This window comes from Podarcis erhardii, assembly GCF_964252035.2.
Source record: "Podarcis erhardii genome assembly, chromosome: 3".
In the NCBI taxonomy this organism is placed as follows: domain Eukaryota; kingdom Metazoa; phylum Chordata; class Lepidosauria; order Squamata; family Lacertidae; genus Podarcis; species Podarcis erhardii.
The window spans coordinates 54,721,162-54,741,557 of record NC_138507.1 but is presented as its reverse complement, the minus strand read 5'-3'; the positions used below and the strand labels follow the sequence as shown (position 1 = coordinate 54,741,557).

General features: G+C 42.2%; 1 protein-coding gene across 4 annotated transcripts in view; it reads right to left on the bottom strand.

Annotated features, from left to right (window-relative positions):
* DCBLD1 (discoidin, CUB and LCCL domain containing 1) overlaps positions 1–20,396 on the bottom strand; it is a 32,170-nt gene that overhangs the window by 7,053 nt on the left and 4,721 nt on the right. For 3 of the 4 annotated variants that reach the window (XM_081856182.1, XM_081856179.1, XM_081856181.1), the window contains exons 2-9: positions 12,399–12,611; positions 8,855–8,989; positions 7,743–7,794; positions 6,899–6,971; positions 5,718–5,851; positions 4,573–4,613; positions 3,912–4,127; positions 1,490–1,614 (exon numbers count right to left, since the gene is read on the bottom strand). In XM_081856182.1, coding sequence (XP_081712308.1) covers positions 1,490–1,614; positions 3,912–4,127; positions 4,573–4,613; positions 5,718–5,851; positions 6,899–6,971; positions 7,743–7,794; positions 8,855–8,989; positions 12,399–12,611 — 989 coding nt within the window. The remainder of the gene's footprint in view (positions 1–1,489; positions 1,615–3,911; positions 4,128–4,572; positions 4,614–5,717; positions 5,852–6,898; positions 6,972–7,742; positions 7,795–8,854; positions 8,990–12,398; positions 12,612–20,396) is intronic. The other variant, XM_081856180.1, reaches the window with a different exon arrangement.

Here is a 20,396-nt window from a genome sequence, read left to right as displayed (position 1 = left end):
ACAGCGCTTTTGAAGTATCTTTGCAGCAGATTCCCATGTTGTGCAATGCAGCTAACTCAGTAATTAAAAAAAAATCCAAAACGAGTATATGATGCTGGGAGATAATAACTTCTCCAGATTTGATCTCTAACTTGCCCTTTGTATTTAGGGGCAAAAAAGTAAGTTTCTCTCACTAAGCTGCAAGCAAACTCTGAGACTTTATCAGAGAGTTTGCTTGCAGAGTGTTTGCTTTATCTCCTACTGATAAAGGCTGAGCTTCTCCAATTCCTATTGTAGGTCAAATGAGCAGGAGTCCATGCCTCTTCTAGACTGATTCATGGAGCTGAAAAAGGGCATGGAAATGTAGATGTGCACTTGAAAACACATCCCACATTTAAAGTGCATCTCCCCTGTAAAGAATCATGGGAACTGTAGTTTAACCTTGACAGAGCTACAGTTCCCAGCACCCTTAAACTACAGTTCCCGGGATTCTTTGTGGGGGCAGATGTGCTGCACACCATCACAGAGCAAACCTTGCAAGTAATTCCCACTGCTTTCAATGGCCCTTAAGTTTATTGTAAGGTGTGCTCAGGATTGCAGCTTTAATATTCTGCATATATCCCTGCCACACCTTATCAGATCCTTGTGCAATTACAACCTTGTGCTAGAAACCAGAAAAGTCCTGCTTTCAAGACAAGGGGAGAAGGGGAAATAAAATGGAAGATTTCTAACACTTAAAAGTTATAAACATAAATTGAAAAAAGCTGCTCCACCACAAGCAGTAGTTTCACAGAAAATACTTCTCAAATAATGTTAAAGTATATGCAAAATCAGCTCACAATACAAGCAGCTCTTCCCCGCCCCCACACCGTAGGTTGTGAGTCAAGATTTTAAAAATGCAGATTGTTATCTACAGGAGGGCAAAGAACAGTCTAAGATTTGAGGGGCAAGTAGCTGCTGCATCACATATAGGTCTCCCTGAAAACAATCCGATCTGCTTCCCCCACAGTGAAATTTGAAGAAGGAAGAAGGCTCTGTCCATGGGGTGGGTGGATGTATGTATATGCAAAAGCATATTTTACTGTACCTATAAAGAAAGAAAATGGCAAAGAGGGCACTTTAGTACACTGTCCTGCTTCTTCTCATAGCCCAAATAATATTTTTTTCCTGCCAAACTGCTCATCCAGCTTCCTCTAGTGAAGAGGAATCTCTAGCTTCCTTACAAATGTTTTCAAATGAAATCATTTCTCCATGGCAAAACTAGACTGGAGCCTTCTGAAAGTAAGGGACAGGGCAAATTACCCAAGTCACAACTAAACCTAGACAACACAACGTGTGCAATGAAGGTGCTGAAAACCCATTGGAGTAAACAAGATTTGAGTATAACAATCCAGTAGCTCCAGCTGTCTGCAAAGGATGAAAGATGGAAGTTGGGCTGCAGGAGAACAACCCCCCCCCCCGGCAACCACCATTTCCCCCTTGCCCTTTATTTCCCCGCTTCCCCAGTTACCTTTTCTTGATTGCTTAGGATTCCTTTGTAAGTCCTCCATTTTGAGTTGTTATTTTTATAGTTGACAATAAACGTCTTAACGTAATAGTTAAAATTGAGCATTGTGGACCCTGTGGTTCTAATTCCTTGTAATGAAAGAAAAAGTAAACAAAAGGGATCTGTTTTGGTCTGTTGCTTAATAATAGTAAAATAAGCATACATTTCCTTCAAACAACAATCACTCATTTATATCTGCAGCAAAATTAAGAAATGTCGCCACCTGAAAACCTTTCGCTTTCTACTATATTATTTGTAAAGGCATCCTCAGATGTACATGCTAGGGCTCTCCCACTGTCAATAGTGATAGGGGAAAGGCTCTCCTGCACTTGTGAAGCTCATCTGGAACATCACACTTGCACAGGCTCTGGATCGCAAGAATCATTTTTACAGGCAAGTGTCTCTAGTGAGCACACCACAATCTACAAAACCGATAATGAAAGCTAATTAATATTTGAACAGACATGCTCTCCTCTCCTTTCGCATTGGCAATTTGTCCAGCAAAACTGCAAAAGCATGCCAGCAACATGGACTCAAGAAACAGTTGCAAAAATGGGACAAAATGGAAACGGGGTGGTTAGGTCAGCCTCAGTTATGTCCATAGAAGAAGTGGGATGGTTATAGGTCTGCTGGAGTAGAAGTGAGGCCACATCCCACCCGTCTTTGACCACTGAATAGCTACCATGTGACGGGTGAATCAGATTCAGGTAAGCTGGTGAGTGGGATCTCAGCAAATAATAATAATAATAATAATAATAATAATAATAATAATAATAATAAACAGGCCTCCAGCTAATTACACAGGTGTTTCTGTAATGTGGAAAGGGTCCCCATATCCAAGTGTGCAGTGGCTCATCTGAAATTGGGGTACCAATTATAATTACATTTAACATTTATCCTGCAATTGTGTGTGTGGTTTTTCTTACTCAAAAGCAAGCAAAGGGAACCCAATCCAAAACAGGACTGCAGTGCACAAAGAGTCATGCCACCCTCTCCCCAAAAGGTTCATACCTCTTTCAGCAGCTACTGATAATAAAAAAGAAACTTTAAAATCCCTATTGGTGTTATTAGGAGGTGTGTTTGAGAAAGGAGGAGGGAGTCTTGGGGAGCATCACAGTTGGGGAGGAAAGGATTAAACCTAATCCTAATCCACGTCACCCCCTATGCACAAAAGAAAAGAGCACATGCACAGCTGCAGCCTGAAGCTTATGTATTAAAAACACAATGCATAGTTTGATCAAATCCAGAATAGAACTACACTCTCATCACCAATCATGGTAACAGTGAATGTTGTCCCTAGTTGTTGGGTATCGGCAGAAGATGTGAGATGTGGAACAATGGGAGGTGGTGGGGCACATGTGAGAGTGTGTAAGGCAGGGCATGGGCAGATGTGGTTGCATTTGTGTAAGCATGGCTCTTTGTGTGAATAGTGGCAAAAGAACCATTTTCAGGATGGGACTAAGTGTCCTTTATCAGGGCCCTGCAAATAAATTCTCACCCAGTGTCGTGCAACCTGTTATCTGGGTGCAGCAATTGGTGCCCTACTCCCCTGCCCCCAGCCTTAAGCTATTATTTACAAGAACAGCAAGTCCTAGACTTTCAGCATAGTATGGCAGGCGTAAGGGAAAACATCTAAGGTGCTCCTGATAAGATCAAATTGAGGGATATATGAAAAGAATGGAGCCTCATTAACAACCCAGAAGAATTCATATATATTTAGTTTTGTTTGTCTAAAAGCTTTAGAAGAACACAATTATAACCGACAAGATTCCAAAAAGACGATAGAAGATGCAAGTATGAGGAATTCCTTTCTGCATTTCAATGATAAAGGCTTATTAGCTGTTTATAAGAAGAGGACCTCAGCCCCATTGGGCCTTCTGCAATTAATCGAACCATAAAATATTTCCCATTTGGTTACTGGAAAGGCATATTGCTCCTGAACTGCAGCTGTGTGGGCAGTAAAATTTGGCCTAAAGGCCTTTCGGGGGGTGGGGTGTATTTCAATTGGTCTTTGCTAGTTTTAACAACTCAATGTTGTAAGTACCTACATTTTACTCAGAGTAGACCCATTGCAATTCATGGTCCTAAGTAAGCAATGTCCATTAATTTCAACAGGTCTACTCCACGTAGGATTAACATTGGATACAACCCTTAGTAGTTGTTGTTTTTTGGCAGAAAGTAATTGTTGCAGTGTTAAGAGACATATATACATTACATTTGTAAATAGCCCTTGCTCGGAGTACCATTTGAAACCTCACTTAAAACCTGAGGAAATCTAGCTTACAAGAACGGTAAGCAAGCTGCATAGGGTCACAACCGATAAGTGAATGACACTAAACTTAAATCTAACTTAAGAGACGTACTCTTGCTATGACAGACAACTGACCTGTTATTCTTCTCCTTTCTCCCAGGTCAATTTCTAGCCACTGCCGAGAGTTGCTCTGGTTTGCTGCCCAGGAAGGCCCTTGGACTTTGAGCCAGGCCCTAACAGGAGACCACGGAACCACCTCCCCAATGTCATTGGTTTCATCCCAGAATGATGACGCCGTGATCTGACCATCGGATGCATTTTGTCCTTCTAGGTTCAGTGACTGATTGCAACCTTCCAAAGTGGAAAAAAAAGGGAGGAAAGTGTATTTTCAGATAATGGTATTAACTATGACTATAATCATCAACCTAGAAGACTTGATTAATTTTCCCCCAAATATCATTAAGAGTTTCTGAAAATGCTTTCTTTCTCTACCCACCCATGAGCCCTAGCCTAACTCCAGTAAACAAAAGAATTTGATCTATGTTATAATAACTAGTTTTTAATATTTGCTTTTATCATTATTATTTTTAAATGAATATTTTAGATAGGTTCTTTGTAAACTACTTGGAGATCTCCTGTAAAGTAAGTGGTATATACATTCTTCATTAACAAGCAAACAAAATATAGTAGTTCATTGTATTCGGCCCCAAATTGTATTTATTTTAATTGGAGAGTGCTTTGGCTTTTCCTGGATTATGCATTAATAATGTCTAAAATGAAAAAAAAATAGCCTTACCATTTGAATTAAAAATAATCCGCTTATCTGACAGAGAGCCACTGTAAGAAAAAGAGATGACATTATCATTTTGATTAGCTACTCATATACAAGAAATTTTAAGCTGAAATAGTTCTGCTTTATTCTTACCCTGCCTTTTGATTCTACAACTTGATGCACCAAAATAAATACTTTAAAGTACTATACAGTTCAGGGATTGGTCGTGGATCACCTAACTCTGGCGAACAATGACCAGACCATTAGGGAGCCCCATCTAAGGTGCTCTGGGGTTTCTCAAAACAGAGCAGGATGTAAGTACAGTATAACAAGAAGCAGTTGACTTGTGCTTAACTCCCCACTTGAAATCAACGAGGCTTCAATACATTGAACTCTGGCTTGAATGTGTCCCATAATTTTCTGTGGGAAGGGGACATGCAACTTGCATGTTTTTGGAGCTTTTTAGTACAATATGTGAACTCTGGGTGCCATATGAATATCAAGGGGGGGGGGGACCAGTGATACATTTGCAATTTTATCATGAGCCTGCATAACTCAGTGCACTTTAAATCTAAACAGCTCTCAGTTTATTAACTCAAAACACCCAAAGAGAATAGATAGTGCCTGTCACTATTAACAGTACCTAAAATGAAATCAATTGTGCAATTGAGCTCCCCCACCTCTCCTCCCTCCCCTCGCCCACATCTTCCCCGAATCTGCTCTGGAGGGTTGGGGTAGCCCCTAGAACAGATTTATGGGGTACACAAAGAGAGAAGGCAGAATGAAGTATCAGCATGTAAGTGGATGGATCGTGCAAGTATCATTGTGCTGATGGATCACTTAAACTGGATACCACCCATTGTTTTTCTAATTCGATCCAAAGGGAAATTATGGATAATGGAAGAGTTCCTGGTCTGTTTGCCTACTCATGTGAAGGGAGGATGAAAGCAGCTGTATGCACAATGCCTGTTCGCATCTTGGCTGATTAAGTGAAAATATGATGCTCCAAACGTGGCCATTTCAGTACATAGTTTGAACAAAACAATGGTTAACAAGAGTTTCCAACTCACACAAAGGAAGGAGTGAAGGGGCTCTGTGTGCAAGAAAAGGCTTGTGTGTATCATGGCTGACTAGTACACACATTATGCATGAACACAACCAATACTTACTCCTGAGAAAGGATGCCATTGGCTAGGATTCCTTGATACCGGCTTGTTCCTTTCAGTTTAATCACACTAATCTGACCACCCAGTTCGTCTGCAATTACTCCAGCGTGTATGGCAGATTTGCACAATAAGGAAGTCTTAGGTGCAGAAATCAAGTGAAAAGTAAGGCAAGATTTTAGTATTCAAACAAACTCACAGTCAGCACAATAAAACAAAACGAATAAACGCGGTGCCCTAAAAAAATTCAAGTCAAAAATGCAAAAGGAAGTAGCAATTTTCTGTATGCTAAATTACCTAAATTAAATGTGAAAACATGCTGAAGAGACTTAAGAGAAATCTACTTGTTGGACAAATATATTCTAAGGTTAATATTTTACAGTGTAGTAATCCTCCCACACACATCCTTCCTCAGAGAATAATTAACAGAGTGTCATTTCCATATCATATGTACAGACGAATAAAACAACATGCTGAAGATATCATACTATATGCAGGGCAAGGCTGAGGAAAATGTTCCTAAATTTGGTTATTGCTATTAAAAAGCAGATCAGTTACGCCCATTTTGCAAACTGAATAAGAAGTTGTACCTGAAGAACTATACCTATTATACTGTGACCTGAACAAAAATAAATGGCTGAGTTTAAAGCCCACATGAAATGTGCACGTATGAAATGCATATGCACATGTAATCTGTAACACTGTTAGCACTAAAAGAACAGCTGACCACCATAATACTTTTATGCACAATTCTTTTCCGATTCCATACTTTGTAATTATGATTGCACAGTGGTAGAATAAATGATTTTCTAGCCAACATCTTCAACGAACTGAGGTAACCTAAGAATAATTTACCATTTCTCCTAGTTCCTGTCTTCAGCAAAATGCACTAACCTTCACTGTGCACAACTGGTTGTTCTACTGGTCTTTGAGCCCAGCATTAAACTTTTAGGTTGTGCTTATCTGCAATAAAAAATTCTTCAGAAAGCAATGCTGTCATATCTCTAGCTTTCTGTAGACCGTGTTTGCTAGCCTGGTGCCCACCAAATGTTTTGGACAAGAACTCTCATCGGCCTCAGGTAGACAGGCCAATAGTCAGGGTTGATGGGAGTTGCAGTTCAAAACATCTGGAGGGCAGGAGGTTTGGGAAGGCTGCGCTAGACCTTTCCTTTATCCCATGTACTTACGTCTCTGTAGCCTTCCACTATATTCCCAGAAATATCACCTGCTATGTCTCTGCAACCAGCTGGACAGTACCTGCTGCCATGGAGAAAAGACAGGATCTTGTTGTGACTGGTGTAATGTACAATGCTCGCACACATGCACTTTGTAAAGCAAACAGTGTAAAGATAAAGGTTTTTCTTCTTCTAAATTCTAGCATATTCGTGTGCTCCAAATGGCACAGGTAGCCACATAAGCAGCAATGGAAATGAATTTTGTTCTGCTTAGTTCCTTCTAGCATTTTACATGTTCAGGGAACAATAGTAATTGAAGGAAAGATAACACAGCACAACTACATCTGTTCACACCTTGAGCAACTGGCTTACATGCCATTACTCTTTAAACTTACTGCCAAGGGTATTTATTCAAGAGAACCGAGAAACAATTTAAACTGACATGGATCAGCTTTCAATCCTCCAGCCTGATCCTGCAAGATGCTTAGAGTTTTAAAACCCAACCACCCCCAAGACAGGAGTATTCAGTACCCAAAGCACTGCCCTAATTTCCCTTGGCATTACTGGTTATGCTACAGATAACGGCTGTTCAGTGGTCTGAAGCTGCATTCCTTAATTACTGTGGAATGCAAAGTCTCTCTCCAAGGAAGACTTCACTGCCTCTCCCATGTAAGAAGATAATCACAGATTTAGATACCTCCGAGTATCTTCAGAAAAACACATTCCTGTGGTTGGCAACAGGGTTCCAAACGCAGCACAAACGGTCATGGACTGTATCCGGCTACAGCTGTAAGTATGTTAATTGCAAGATGCAACATGACAACCAGAGTGTATTGCCACCAAAACCTATATTTACCTGAATTCATTCTCCACGTGGTGGTTTGTTCTCTCCAGACATGTGATTAGATCTGCAAAAGGTTTTAAAAAAAGCTATTTGGGAATCACACAGAGAAGATGTGGATAGTCAATTCCAGCTGAACTGGATGTGGATAGTCAATTCCAGCTGAACTGTTTTCTCAAACCTCCCTCAGCAGCCACAGCACCTATTCAGTGTTTGCTTCTGCCAGCAAGCTTCTGCTCCTGGTCCCCCCCCCCCTGCCCAATTTGTTCATCTGGATACACATTTTCTTCTGCACAGGAGCAATTGTTCTAGACTCTACCCTCAGAGCAACAACTTCATTGAGAGATCAGTCACATCCTACTACATCCTGAAGCAATGGCCAAGTGAGGGTGGTAGAAAGAATTCCAACAGACATTTTTGGAATATTTTTGTACAGTGAGGATTTTGTTCCAAGGCAAGAGGCCTGAAGCAAAAAGATTTCAGCCTGAGCGATGCGTCTCAACTACCATGAAAAAAAGAGTTCTCTTTAAGGAACTGAATCAAAACTTTGTCTGAAGAAAAGTCTTGGTTTATATCAGCTAGTGCTCAAATACCTGTAGAAGATGAAGAAGCCCAAGGATAATAAGGCCTAACCAATGAGAAATGAGCCAATGGGATCAAAATTAGGATTCCCAGTTCTATATGGCGGCCAATGCACTTAGCTGTTCAGGTGCATGAAAGAGCCAAATTTCATCAGTGCCATCTATTAGATGAATTAGCACATTATTGAAATAGCATCCAGACCTTGATTTCTAGAGGGAAAACAAGTGGGTCAAGCAGTTGGCTAAGGGGCCAAACCCATAAAACCAGTTTGAACTACTTAGAAAACTTAAGCACATTCATCTAGGCCAGGTGCTTTTCTAAAACATCTGCTGGTAATACCAGGCAGGGTATTACCTTCTACTTCCACAGCAGACAAGGCAAAGAGGCAACCAGGTAAGATGATGGGGCGAGAGAATCATTGCACTGACAAATCTGCTCTGAAAAGGGCAGAAGAGTGGGGCAGGGAGAGAGGGACGGAGGCTGGATGGAGCGTAGCACCAACCCAAAATCATTAGTCCACAATGATGTGCAGAATTGTACTTTACCTGGATGATCACTACTAGCAAAGGACAACAGGAAGCCTCTTCCAGACACATGGGACCTGCTCTCAAAGTGAATGGTTGCTTCATTAGAATCTAAGATGATTTCTTCTGGGACAGGCACATTCCCACAGTAGGGTCCTAAATGCAGAACAAATAGTATTTGAAATCGTGTTTGTGGCCTAGAAACAATAAAGCGTACAAATGTATTCATCGTCTACGGTGCATTCCTCTATCCATGTGCATAATTAATTGATTTTTGTTTGTAATCTTTGAAGTTACTCAGGCCACCAAATTCTTGCAATTCTGTGTTCTGTAGGAGATAAAAGCTGGCATTAACATTGCAAATTGTTTTAGCTTTGTAGACGGCTGGGGCTCCCTAGCCTTTGAAGCACAGCATTCTTAAAGTGCAGCAATCCATTACAGAAAGAGTACAACAATCAAAGGCAACTGAATATTGCATAGACTCAGCAAGATAGCATCACCAGGTACAAGTTTTAAATGCAATCACAACACAGGGGGAAAACAAACATATTTTTCTTGAGATGGCACATTGTAATAAAGGCATATAAAAATAATTCTGTATTTGAATACTTAACTGTTCATTCTCAATTTTTAAAAAAGAAATCATATTGTTTTCTTAATATTCCCATCTACCCATCAAAATTTAGGGAAACAATCTATTAGAAGTCAACCTGGAACCAGTCTTACTTTTTCACATGAATTATTAGCTATAAAGCACCTTTACAGTTAACTTCTAAAACCAATCAGCCAAAAAAGGCATTACAGTGGTGCCTCGCAAGATGAAATTAATCCGTTCCGCGAGTCTCTTCGTCTTGCGGTTTTTTCGTCTTGCAAAGCACGGCTATTAGTGGCTTAGCAGCTATTAACGGCTTAGAGGCTATTAACGGCTTAGCGGCTTTAAGAAAAAGGAAACAAACTCGCAAGAATTCGCAAGACGTTTCGTCTTGCGACGCAAGCCCATAGGGAAATTCGTCTTGCGGAACGACTCAAAAAACGGAAAACTCTTTCGTCTAGCGAGTTTTTCGTCTTGCGAGGCATTCGTCTTGCGGGGCACCACTGTACATTTGAAATTATTTCATTAATTGATTTTTTGATTTAAGCTGATATTTTTAATTTAATTTAATTTAATTTAAATTTTAATTTAAGATGATATTGATTTTTTAATTTAAGCTATATTACAATTTTACAAAAGAGAGGGAACATTAAATGAAGAATGATGCTTAGCTCTTGACCACACTATGCTATACACATTCCATCAGTTACCATTTGTCATAGATCGCAGGGAAAATAAAATGCCACAAGTCCAGCTGAGTCCAGCTCTGATGCATGACAGCCAGACCATCCTTGCCACCTGGTGAATAGTTTGGCAATGGAGGCCCCGAGAAACAGACAAAGTCAACACAGATTGACTCTTGCCATCATTTAAATATGTGAGCACCACGCTGAATTCTGGTAATTTCTTTTTCTTGCTTGGATGGAGATAGAGAGGTATGAGTGAGAGTGTGCAGAAACCCCTTACTGACCCTCAACCATCAGATCCATCTCCCCACATAGGGCTTCTTAACCAAATGATTTCAAATTTAACTACAGGGAGGAAAAATTGTTAGTCAAGCAAGGATAGATCACTTCTGTTAATTCTTAAATATGTCATGCCATGTGCCACACGAGCTGGGGGGGGGGGGGAGAATACTTTTTGATAATTTGGAGATCATTGCACCTAACCTTCCCACCCACTCCCACATTTTCCCACAAGATTTGCCTCCACATATTTTCCCACAAATGTATTTCTGCTGTCTCTTGCTTACGTTTCTCAATGACCTGTCTATTGCTCAGATGTAATTAAGACTGCTGACTCAATCTATGGCTGACTGGTCTGGCGCTTTCAAAGCAGCATACCTGTCCAAATGACGATGAGAACCTATGCTAAAAGTCTAGATCCATGCATGAGAGAGAGACAGGTCAGCAAAAAGTCTCAAGGCCTTAAAAAAAGTGTGTGTGGGTGTGTAGACTCTTGAGAGAAAACAACAAGTGGGATGGAACAGGAAATGTTGTTTGGTGCTTTACAGCAGGGGAGGGCAGACATCATGCCTGCAGGATCTACTCTTGCATTTTAAAAGAATTCCAAGATCCACCAGTCAAAGAACTAGAGAACTATGAGTACTAGGGTTGAACTCAGTTGTTCTACACAAAAATATGCTCCCCTCCTCTGGCCTTCTTCGTTTCACCCGTATAACTTAGGGTGGAGGGAAGAGTCATTTTGTCGTTGTTATTGTTAAACAATTTGGAGTCAGAAACACATGTTGATCTACTATGAATCACTCAAGAGATCAAACAGTAGATCTTCATCTACCTTTCTCCCCACTCCTGCTCTACAGAATACAGACATAATGGAAAAAGTAACCAGCTTCTAAATAATTAAGTACAGGAATATGGCAAAGTAATGCCATAAAGAATAAATCTTATTAAATATATTTTTGGTTGTTTTTATTATAGTACTATAAAACAAATTGCAACTTAAGTGAAAGGCAATCCGTAAATTAGTTTCTAATAATATAACAACAACTGTACCTTAAACATTACCCTGAACAACATTCCCTTAAAACAGGACTAGTTAACCTGTAGCCTTCCAAATTCCAACAGCCCATTCCAACATGAGCCAACAGTGTGACGCGGCAGCTAAAAAAGCCAATGCAATTCTGGGCTGCATCAATAGGAGTATAGCATCTAGATCAAGGGAAGTAATAGTGCCACTGTATTCTGCTCTGGTCAGACCTCACCTGGAGTACTGTGTCCAGTTCTGGGCACCACAGTTCAAGAAGGAAACTGAGAAACTGGAACGTGTCCAGAGGAGGGCAACCAAAATGGTCAAAGGCCTGGAAACGATGCCTTATGAGGAACGGCTGGGCATGTTTAGCCTGGAGAAGAGGAGCTTAAGGGGTGATATGATAGCCATGTTCAAATATATAAAAGGATGTCACATAGAGGAGGGAGAAAGGTTATTTTCTGCTGCTCCAGAGAAGTGGACACGGAGCAATGGTTCCAAACTACAAGAAAGAAGATTCCACCTAAACATTAGGAAGAACTTCCTGACAGTAAGAGCTGTTCGACAGTGGAATTTGCTGCCAAGGAGTGTGGTGGAGTCTCCTTCTTTGGAGGTCTTTAAGCAGAGGCTTGACAACCATATGTCAGGAGTGCTCTGATGGTGTTTCCTGCTTGGCAGGGGGTTGGACTCGATGGCCCTTGTGGTCTCTTCCAACTCTATGATTCTATGATTCTATGGCAAATGGTTAGACCTGGAATCCCACATCATCTGGATGTCTACAGGTTAAACACCTGTGCATGACCATACCAAATTACATTAGCTGAGTGGGGAAAGTGCCATCCCAGTCCTAAACACCCAATGCTCAAGAACAAATCTTAAATAGGACTGGTTTCAGGGTAGCCTTTCTTACTTTGCTCAACAAAGAGTTAATTAGAGCTCTAAGTATTTTAATGCATCCAGTCTTACTGGTACATCGTTACATACCATGCACTGTTGTAGAACTGTGGATGCTAAGATAGTTAGATTCACATTGCTGGGATTCAATATCCAAGTCTCCAATTTTCAAGATCAGACGTTTCCCCTGAGGCACCTGAATTCTCCTCTCACAGGTAGTGTAGTTGGGGTAGGTTCCCGGATAGTTTTTAGACGCCAGTGTTCCACTGTCTTGATAGATTATCATAGGCCCACATCCATCTCCTGGGGAGGACACAGAAAGGGAACCATCAAAGCTGTCATCAATAGGCACATACCTATTTCAAATTACTACACTATTTCAAAATGTAAGTCCTCCTTATTTTATTTTTTTCATTTTAAAATTTAAAGCAAGTTCTCAATAAACCCTCGGAAACAGGTCAGACTGAACGGGGGGCGGTACATGAACCCCCAATTAAGAAACTACCAAATTTCTGTGTGACTCACACTTCCTGTTTACCATGGAAATCCATCATGTACCAAACTTATTTAAATGCTCCTGTTCTGCCTTACAGTGGGGCAGGATCAGGAATACAGACCTTCTTGCTCAACCAGGTCACTCAACTATCTTATGGGCGAGCTCTCTCACCGCAGGATAACATGATCTTCTGTATCATCAGGATAAAGGGAAAGGAAGGTTCACCTCATCTTGTTGAAGGGTCAAACACAGGTGAGCAGCAGAAGGTGTGGTAAAATGTTCATCTGCACCAAGTGACTGTTCTCACTCTGGTAGACAGAATGTCCTCACACAGACTCTACAAAACACTGTGCTCCTTGTAAAGAAAAGTAGGGGATCTTGCCTTCTTCCTCCCCACACAGACATTCCATTCCATTAGAACAGGGGTACGGAACCTAAGAACCAGCGGCCTAATGCAACCCCCCAGGCCACTCTATCCAGCCTTCGAGACTCTGTGCAGGTCACACCCCTTTCCTCACGACCACTTCTGTTGGTCCACCCGCTTTTTTCATGTGGAACCACACCTACCACCAGCATGTGACCCTAGGAGGTTGCTCATGAAGGAATTACGTTCTTGGGCCTCTGCACTAGCGTGACACAGAAATCAGAAAACACAAGAATGTGGGATTACCTCTGTCTGGTTTACACAAAGGCATGATTTTGCATGAGCGCTATACAGTGCTTACATTCTGACCCATGGGATTTTTTTTTGCCTAGAAGAAAATGGTTTAGGAGGAAATGATCCTGATATTAACAGTGAATGACCTAAGCTGGGAGCCTCTTTCCTCCACCTACATGTAGCCTTGGGCTTCATTACTGGCAGATGTTCCCTTTTGTATTCTGAAACAGGATGACGATGAATTGTCATACTGCCTGCACAGTCCCCTGATATTTCTGCACAGCACATCCGAAAAAGCAATTGCATTCAGAAGTAACAGAATGATTTCTGGGGGAGGGTAGCTTTATTTATCAAGCTTCTCCTCCCCCTCTTCACTCATTCCTTTACAAATACAGCAACTAAGTTAAAAGTCCACCAGTCTCATAGATCTGGGAAGAGTTTCCTTAGGAGCCAACATAAAAGCACAATCCTATACACATCTAATCAAAAGTATGGTAAGTTCGAATGAGTTCAATGTGGCTTACTCCCAGGTAAGTGTACAGAAATGCAGCCTCCAACATACTTTGGAGTAAAAATAGGAGCAAGACTTTCTGAATAGGAGTAAATAGGAGCAAGACTTTCTAAAAACTGCCTCCTTAGTTCCAGAGTGATCTGCTGCGGAACATCTTTCGTAGTTCTATAGAACAGTATCTGTGTGAAGAGTATACAGTATTCCTGAACAGCCTTCCCAAACCTAGTGCCCATTGGTCATGCTGGCTGAGGCTGATGGGCAGTATGAGCTGTATATATTTGTTAACATTGTAGACCAGGGTGGATTTGATTTAAATCAAGTTGGTTTGAATCACGATTTAAATCACTAGTCAGTAAGACTTGATTTAATCTTTTTTTTATATACAGAAAGACTCATTCTTGCTGATATAATCTTAATATTTACAACCAGATGAAGGTTTCATTTTTGGAACAATAAATTTTCAGGGTAGTTTTTACAGTTATATAAAAAAATACTGATTTGGTTATACTATTAGAAATACATAGACAGATAATTATGAAATTATTGTGAGGTTTAATAAGTTAAGTGTTTATATTTGGACAACTTTTCTGCTGTACTTTATTGGAAGGAGAAAAATAATCATTTCCTTAATAACAATTTAAACAATTTATTTAACTAAAATAATATTATAGCATATGTATCCATGTTTGTTAACTGATGTGGTTAAACAGTGTTAAACTTAGACTGAGTTTTAGCACACATGAAAAACTTAAAACAAATCCTTATTTTCTGATGAATAGCCTTTGGACTATAATGTAACTTAAACAGAAAAATATCTTTAGAAAGAATTTTCCTCCAAAAGCATTTTATTTTAAAAATCCAATTTAAATCAAAAAAATCCAATTTAAGATAAAAAAAAGAAAGATTCTATTTATTTTTTAAAAAAAATCATTGATTTTTATCCACCCTGTTGTAGACCACTTGCTAAAGATATATACATTCAAGCGGTGCACAACTATATATAAAGTATGGCTAAAACCACACAAATCCAATTTCAAAAAATGTAAAATGATAAAATAAGAAACATTTAAAACAAATGTCACTAAGCTGGGGTAGAACAGTCGGTAGACTCTTAATCTCAGGGTCATAGATTCAAGCCCCACGATGGGCAAAAGATTCCTGCATTGCAGGAAGTTGGACTAGACCAGTGTTTCCCAACCTTTTTTGGGCAAAGGCACACTTGTTTCATGAAAAAAATCTCGAGGCACACCACCATTAGAAAATGTTTAAAAAATTAACTCTGTGCCTATATTGACTATATATAAAGTAACTCTCTTTAATAGGAATCAAATAAACACAAAGAAAGTATTTTATAATTACTTTATTATGAAATAGTAAGTACTGTATTTTTCGTCCCATAGGACGCTCCGTCCCATAGGACGCACCTACTTTTTTGAGGGGGGAAATAAAGGAAATTTTTTTTTCCTTTATTTCCCCCCAAAAAAACCAGGTCGGGGAACAGTGGGATGGCGGTGCTGCGCCTCCCCGCTGTCCCCCGAGCTTGTGGGGCTGGCCCATGTCTGCCTGGCGCGAGGGGCGCTCTGCTTCAGGGCGCCCCGCGTGTCCGGCGGCAGGCTACAGTCCGCAGCATGGGGAACCCTCTGTTTCAGGGCGCCCCATGCGCCCCCCGGGTGCGCAAGGCTTGCCAACACGAGCGCGGAGCACGGGGCGTCCTCCGAAGGGTGCCCCGTGCTCCGCGCTGCCAGCTGCCGCCCGCAAGCCTTGCGCTCCCGGGGGGAGATCCCCCGGGTGCGCAAGGCTTGCGGACACCAGCGCGGAGCACGGGGCGTCCTCCGGAGGGCGCCCCGTGCTCCGCGCTGCAGGCTGCTGCCCGCAAGCCTTGCGCTCCCGGGGGGAGATCCCCCGGGTGCGCAAGGCTTGCGGACACCAGCGCGGAGCACGGGGCGTCCTCTGGAGGGGCGTCCTCTGGAGGGCGCCCCGTGCTCCGCGCTGCAGGCTGCTGCCCGCAAGCCTTGCGCTCCCGGGGGGAGATCCCCCGGGTGCGCAAGGCTTGCGGACACCTGCGTGGAGCACGGGGCGTCCTCCGGAGGGCGCCCCGTGCTCCGCGCTGCAGGCTGCTGCCCGCAAGCCTTGCGCTCCCTGCGTGGAGCACGGGGCGTCCGACTCGCCTCCCTCCCACGGCACACCAGCCGACGTCCCGCGGCACACTAGTGTGCCGCGGAACACCGGTTGGGAAACACTGGACTAGACGACCCTCGTGGTCTCTTCTAACTCTACAGTTCTGTGATTTTAAATAATGTGACTGGGCAGGCTTGCAGAAACAGGAAAATCTTCAGCAGGCATCTAACACAGCATAGCAAAGGGTCCTGTCAACAGGCAAGGAGTTCCATAGCATAGGCACTGCCACACAAGATAGAGGCACAACTTATCACAAAAGCAGAATGGAAAAATGAGCGGCATTTGTAAAAGTGCAAACTCTAAAAGGTAAAGGGACCCCTGACCATTAGGTTCAGTCACGGCTGATTCTGGGGTTGTGGTGCTCATCTCGCTTTACTAGCCGACGGAGCTGGCGTACAGCTTCTGGGTCATGTAGCCAGCATGACTAAGCTGCTTCTGGAGAACCAGAGCAGAGCACGGAAACGCTGTTTACCTTCCCGCCGGAGCGGTACCTATTTATCTACTTGCACTTTGACATGCTTTCGAACTGCTGAGGCACAACTTATCACAAAAGCAGAGTGGAAAAATGAGCGGCATTTGTAAAAGTGCAAACTGTATTCTACTGTAAAATGGCTAGCAGACACCAGTTTAGAGAAGGCTGTTCTAGACACACATACTTGAACATATAAAACCAGGATAATATAACTGGGGTTGTGATTCCTATTCAAAATACATCAGTGATTCTTTAGTTGGGGAACATCATGCAGCTCAATCCGTCCCGAAGCCTCTTGCTCCAAACAGAGGAGGCTTCAGGGATATCCGAAGGTGGATGCAAAGGGAATGCATGTCGGGAATCCCTCCTCCCCATAGGTGTCTGTTTACATTGCCCAATATGGACTTTTAAGGTTATGAAGGGCTTTGTCTGGGACAGCTCACACAAGTTTTTCTGGTCTGACAATCCTGGGTGGCTAAATATTTACTAAGGTTTGTTAGAGAAACAAGATGCTTTGGGGTTGGGGGAAGAGGGAGCCAAAATGTTTGCCCCGGTCCAAGCCAAGGATGTGTCAGTACTCAAGAATCTTCAGGGAGGAAACCAGGTGCCATTGCAAGACATAAAGAAGTGAACTATTAAAATGCATCATGAATTAAACAAAGAAACCTGATACTTACTTCTCAAGCTCTACTTATTGACTACCCTTTAAAATCGTTTAAGGCAGGGTAGGTCTTAGTTTTAGAAAGACCTGTGTATCAAGAAGACCTATGTCCTCTCCTTCATTTAATTGATTCCTTCCAGCATCACACTGCGCTTGGGACCTTCACAAACAAACTCAAAGGGAATGAAAATGACACATTTGTCTTTCTTTCTTTCTTTCTTTCTTTCGCTCTCTTCTGGTGGGAGACACTGATCTGATTGGCAGCATTGGCTGTGCACAATTCCAGCAGTGGCCTTAGCAGATTATCAGGAGAAAACATTAAAAAGTGGAGCATTTCTCCACCATCACAGTTTTCTTGAACTGCTCCATTGTATATACAGTGGTGCCCCGCAAGACGAACGCCTCGCAAGACGGAAAACCCGCTAGACGAAAGGGTTTTCCGTTTTGGAGGCGCTTCGCAAAACGAATTTCCCTATGGGCTTGCTTCGCAAGACGAAAATGTCTTGCGAGTTCCTGCGGGGTTTTTTCCCTCCCCCCCCCTTTTCCTAAGTCCTAAGCCGCTTATCAGCTGATCCGCTAAAAGCCGCTAAACCGCTAATAGCGCTAATCCGCTAAGCTGTCAATGGGCTTGCTTCGCAAGACGAAAAAACCGCTATACGAAGAGCCTCACGGAACGGATTAATTTCGTCTTGCGAGGCACCACTGTATACTGCTACTGGCCTCATCCCACTTAACTTGGTACACTAGGCACAGAACTTGGAACATATTGATAAACACACAAATACCAGGATGCTCGATTTTTATTTTAAAGAAGAACCTTAGCTACAATGAATCTGTCTCTCTCAAGTGTTTATATTTCAAGAAGATACTCTAAAAACAAAATACTACTTTAGTGCTTTTCTTTTTTATAATATTTTATTCTTTTTCCCCATACAGAAAGTTACATTTGTTACTCAACAATTATATTCCAATTCAACAGAACTAGTGATTTCCTGCTCACCCAACATCAATGTTTATAACCCAATTCACATACAGTTGCGAGTGGTTTTCAAACTGCGTTCCACGAACTCGGAGGGTCCAGATCAGGGATCTGGGTCCAGAACAGGGATCTCCCTTCAGAAGATAAACTTTTCTGAAAGACAGTATGGCCACTGGTTTTTGCTACAAATTGTAGAGGAGAGCATTGGCTGCATTCTCTGTTCACTCAGGAAGGCAAAAGGCCTGGCCAGTATTCTGCATGAATAGACTGTGAACTTTGATGCATTTAAAAAAAAAGAAGAAAAAAAAGATTTATATCCTGCTTGGGGGGGGGGGGAGATGAAGAAATCCGCATGAAGTGGTGAATAAAGCAGCACAAATTATAATAGTGAATAACAAGACAAAAACAGCAATCAAACATCCTCAAAATTTACAATTTGCCCAAGTTCTCAGGAGGCGACTCAGTGAGAAAGCTGCTCCCCGAAAGCATGAAGCCCGAGAAACTGAAAAAGTTGTGTACTGCATGTACGGGAAATGAGTTGGGCAGGGGGGATTGAATTCCACAGAATTCACTGAACAACAAAGTCTACTGAAAAGTCTCCATAATAACTTAACAAGTTTCACAACTGATGTATACAAGCCCCTGCTTAAAAACTCACATTTCACAATCTAGTCATTCGTAAATAAATGGAAGCATTGGATAACTTCCCTTTTTTGAAATAAATTTCACAAGCTTTGTTATCTGGCTCAAGGGGCTCGTGGGGCGGGGAGAAGTCACAAGTGCAGTGATTAAACATCAAAGGCAGCAATCCTACGTACAAGAACCTGAACTCAGTGGGACTTATTTCTGAGTAGACACACATAGGACTGGGCTGTGAAACATATACTTCACAAAGCCAGAACAGCTGGGTTGGGAGCTGGCTTCCTCCCTGACAGTAACAGCCACAAATGCTGCTCTGCAAGTCCTTAGTCCATTTCACATGTGAGAAGTCCTGTCCCAGCCAGGTGTACACTAGCACAGCCAAGCTTAATGTGAAAACCCATCAGCTGCAGAGCTGAATGGCTAGAACTTCCCTATCCAGCAACAGAAGGGAGTGGGCAGTTGCCAGCATCAGCTGCATACGTGGTTGACTACACTGCAGACTGTATTTGTCCACACCCAGACAAAACCAGGACTGCCCCGGCAAGCAAGAAACCGGCTGCGATATGTAAGTCAAAGTTCACATGCAAATGTGGTCAGGGCTGTAAAACAGGCTTTTGCATGTGAATCCTGAAAGCACACTTACTCAGCAGGATTACTTATTGACTGATGTCAATCAGTCGTGGGAGTTACATATTCTTTGCTAAAATTTGGGGTGCATGTGAACCATCCATATATGGCATTAAAATGTTGCTACAATGCTCCAGGATCCAACATGTTAAAATGTTGCTACAACGCTCCAGGATCCAACGCATTTTTGATCATTTCTAGCCAGTCTGATACACCAAACTAACTAGAGCAGCTCTACCTAGGATTGAGGATGGGGCAGAAGAAGTTGTCAAAGCCTCTGCTCCCTGCTCCTGCCAACCTAGCAGTTCAAAAGCATGTCAAGTGCAAGTAGATAAATAGGGACCGCTCCGGCAGGAAGGTAAACAGCGTTTCCGTGCGCTGCTCTGGTTCTCCAGAAGCGGCTTAGTCATGCTGGCCACATGACCCGGAAGCTGTACGCCGGCTCCCTTGGCCAATAAAGTGAGATGAGCGCCACAACCCCAGAGTTGTCTGCGACTGGACCTAACGGTCAGGGGTCCCTTTACCTTTACCTACTGCACTGCACCTGCACTGCTCTTTTAATAAGAAAACAAGCAAACATCATTAGAACACCACCTTCTCACCCTTTGCTCCATTGCCCTTTCTCTTTAAGACTCTACAACTCCACAGACATTTTTATGCTGCTGTTGAGACGGGACTTTGGATCACAAGGATGAATTTGGGAAATACAACATGCAAGCACAGACATACTGCCTAATCTACAACAGGATCTTTCCTTGCTGACACTATATTTTCTGTATATGGAAGTATCTGTTCACACAACTCCCCCAAAACATGTCTCACAGATTGCATCGGGCTGAGATAATACAGTCAACACTATGTCAT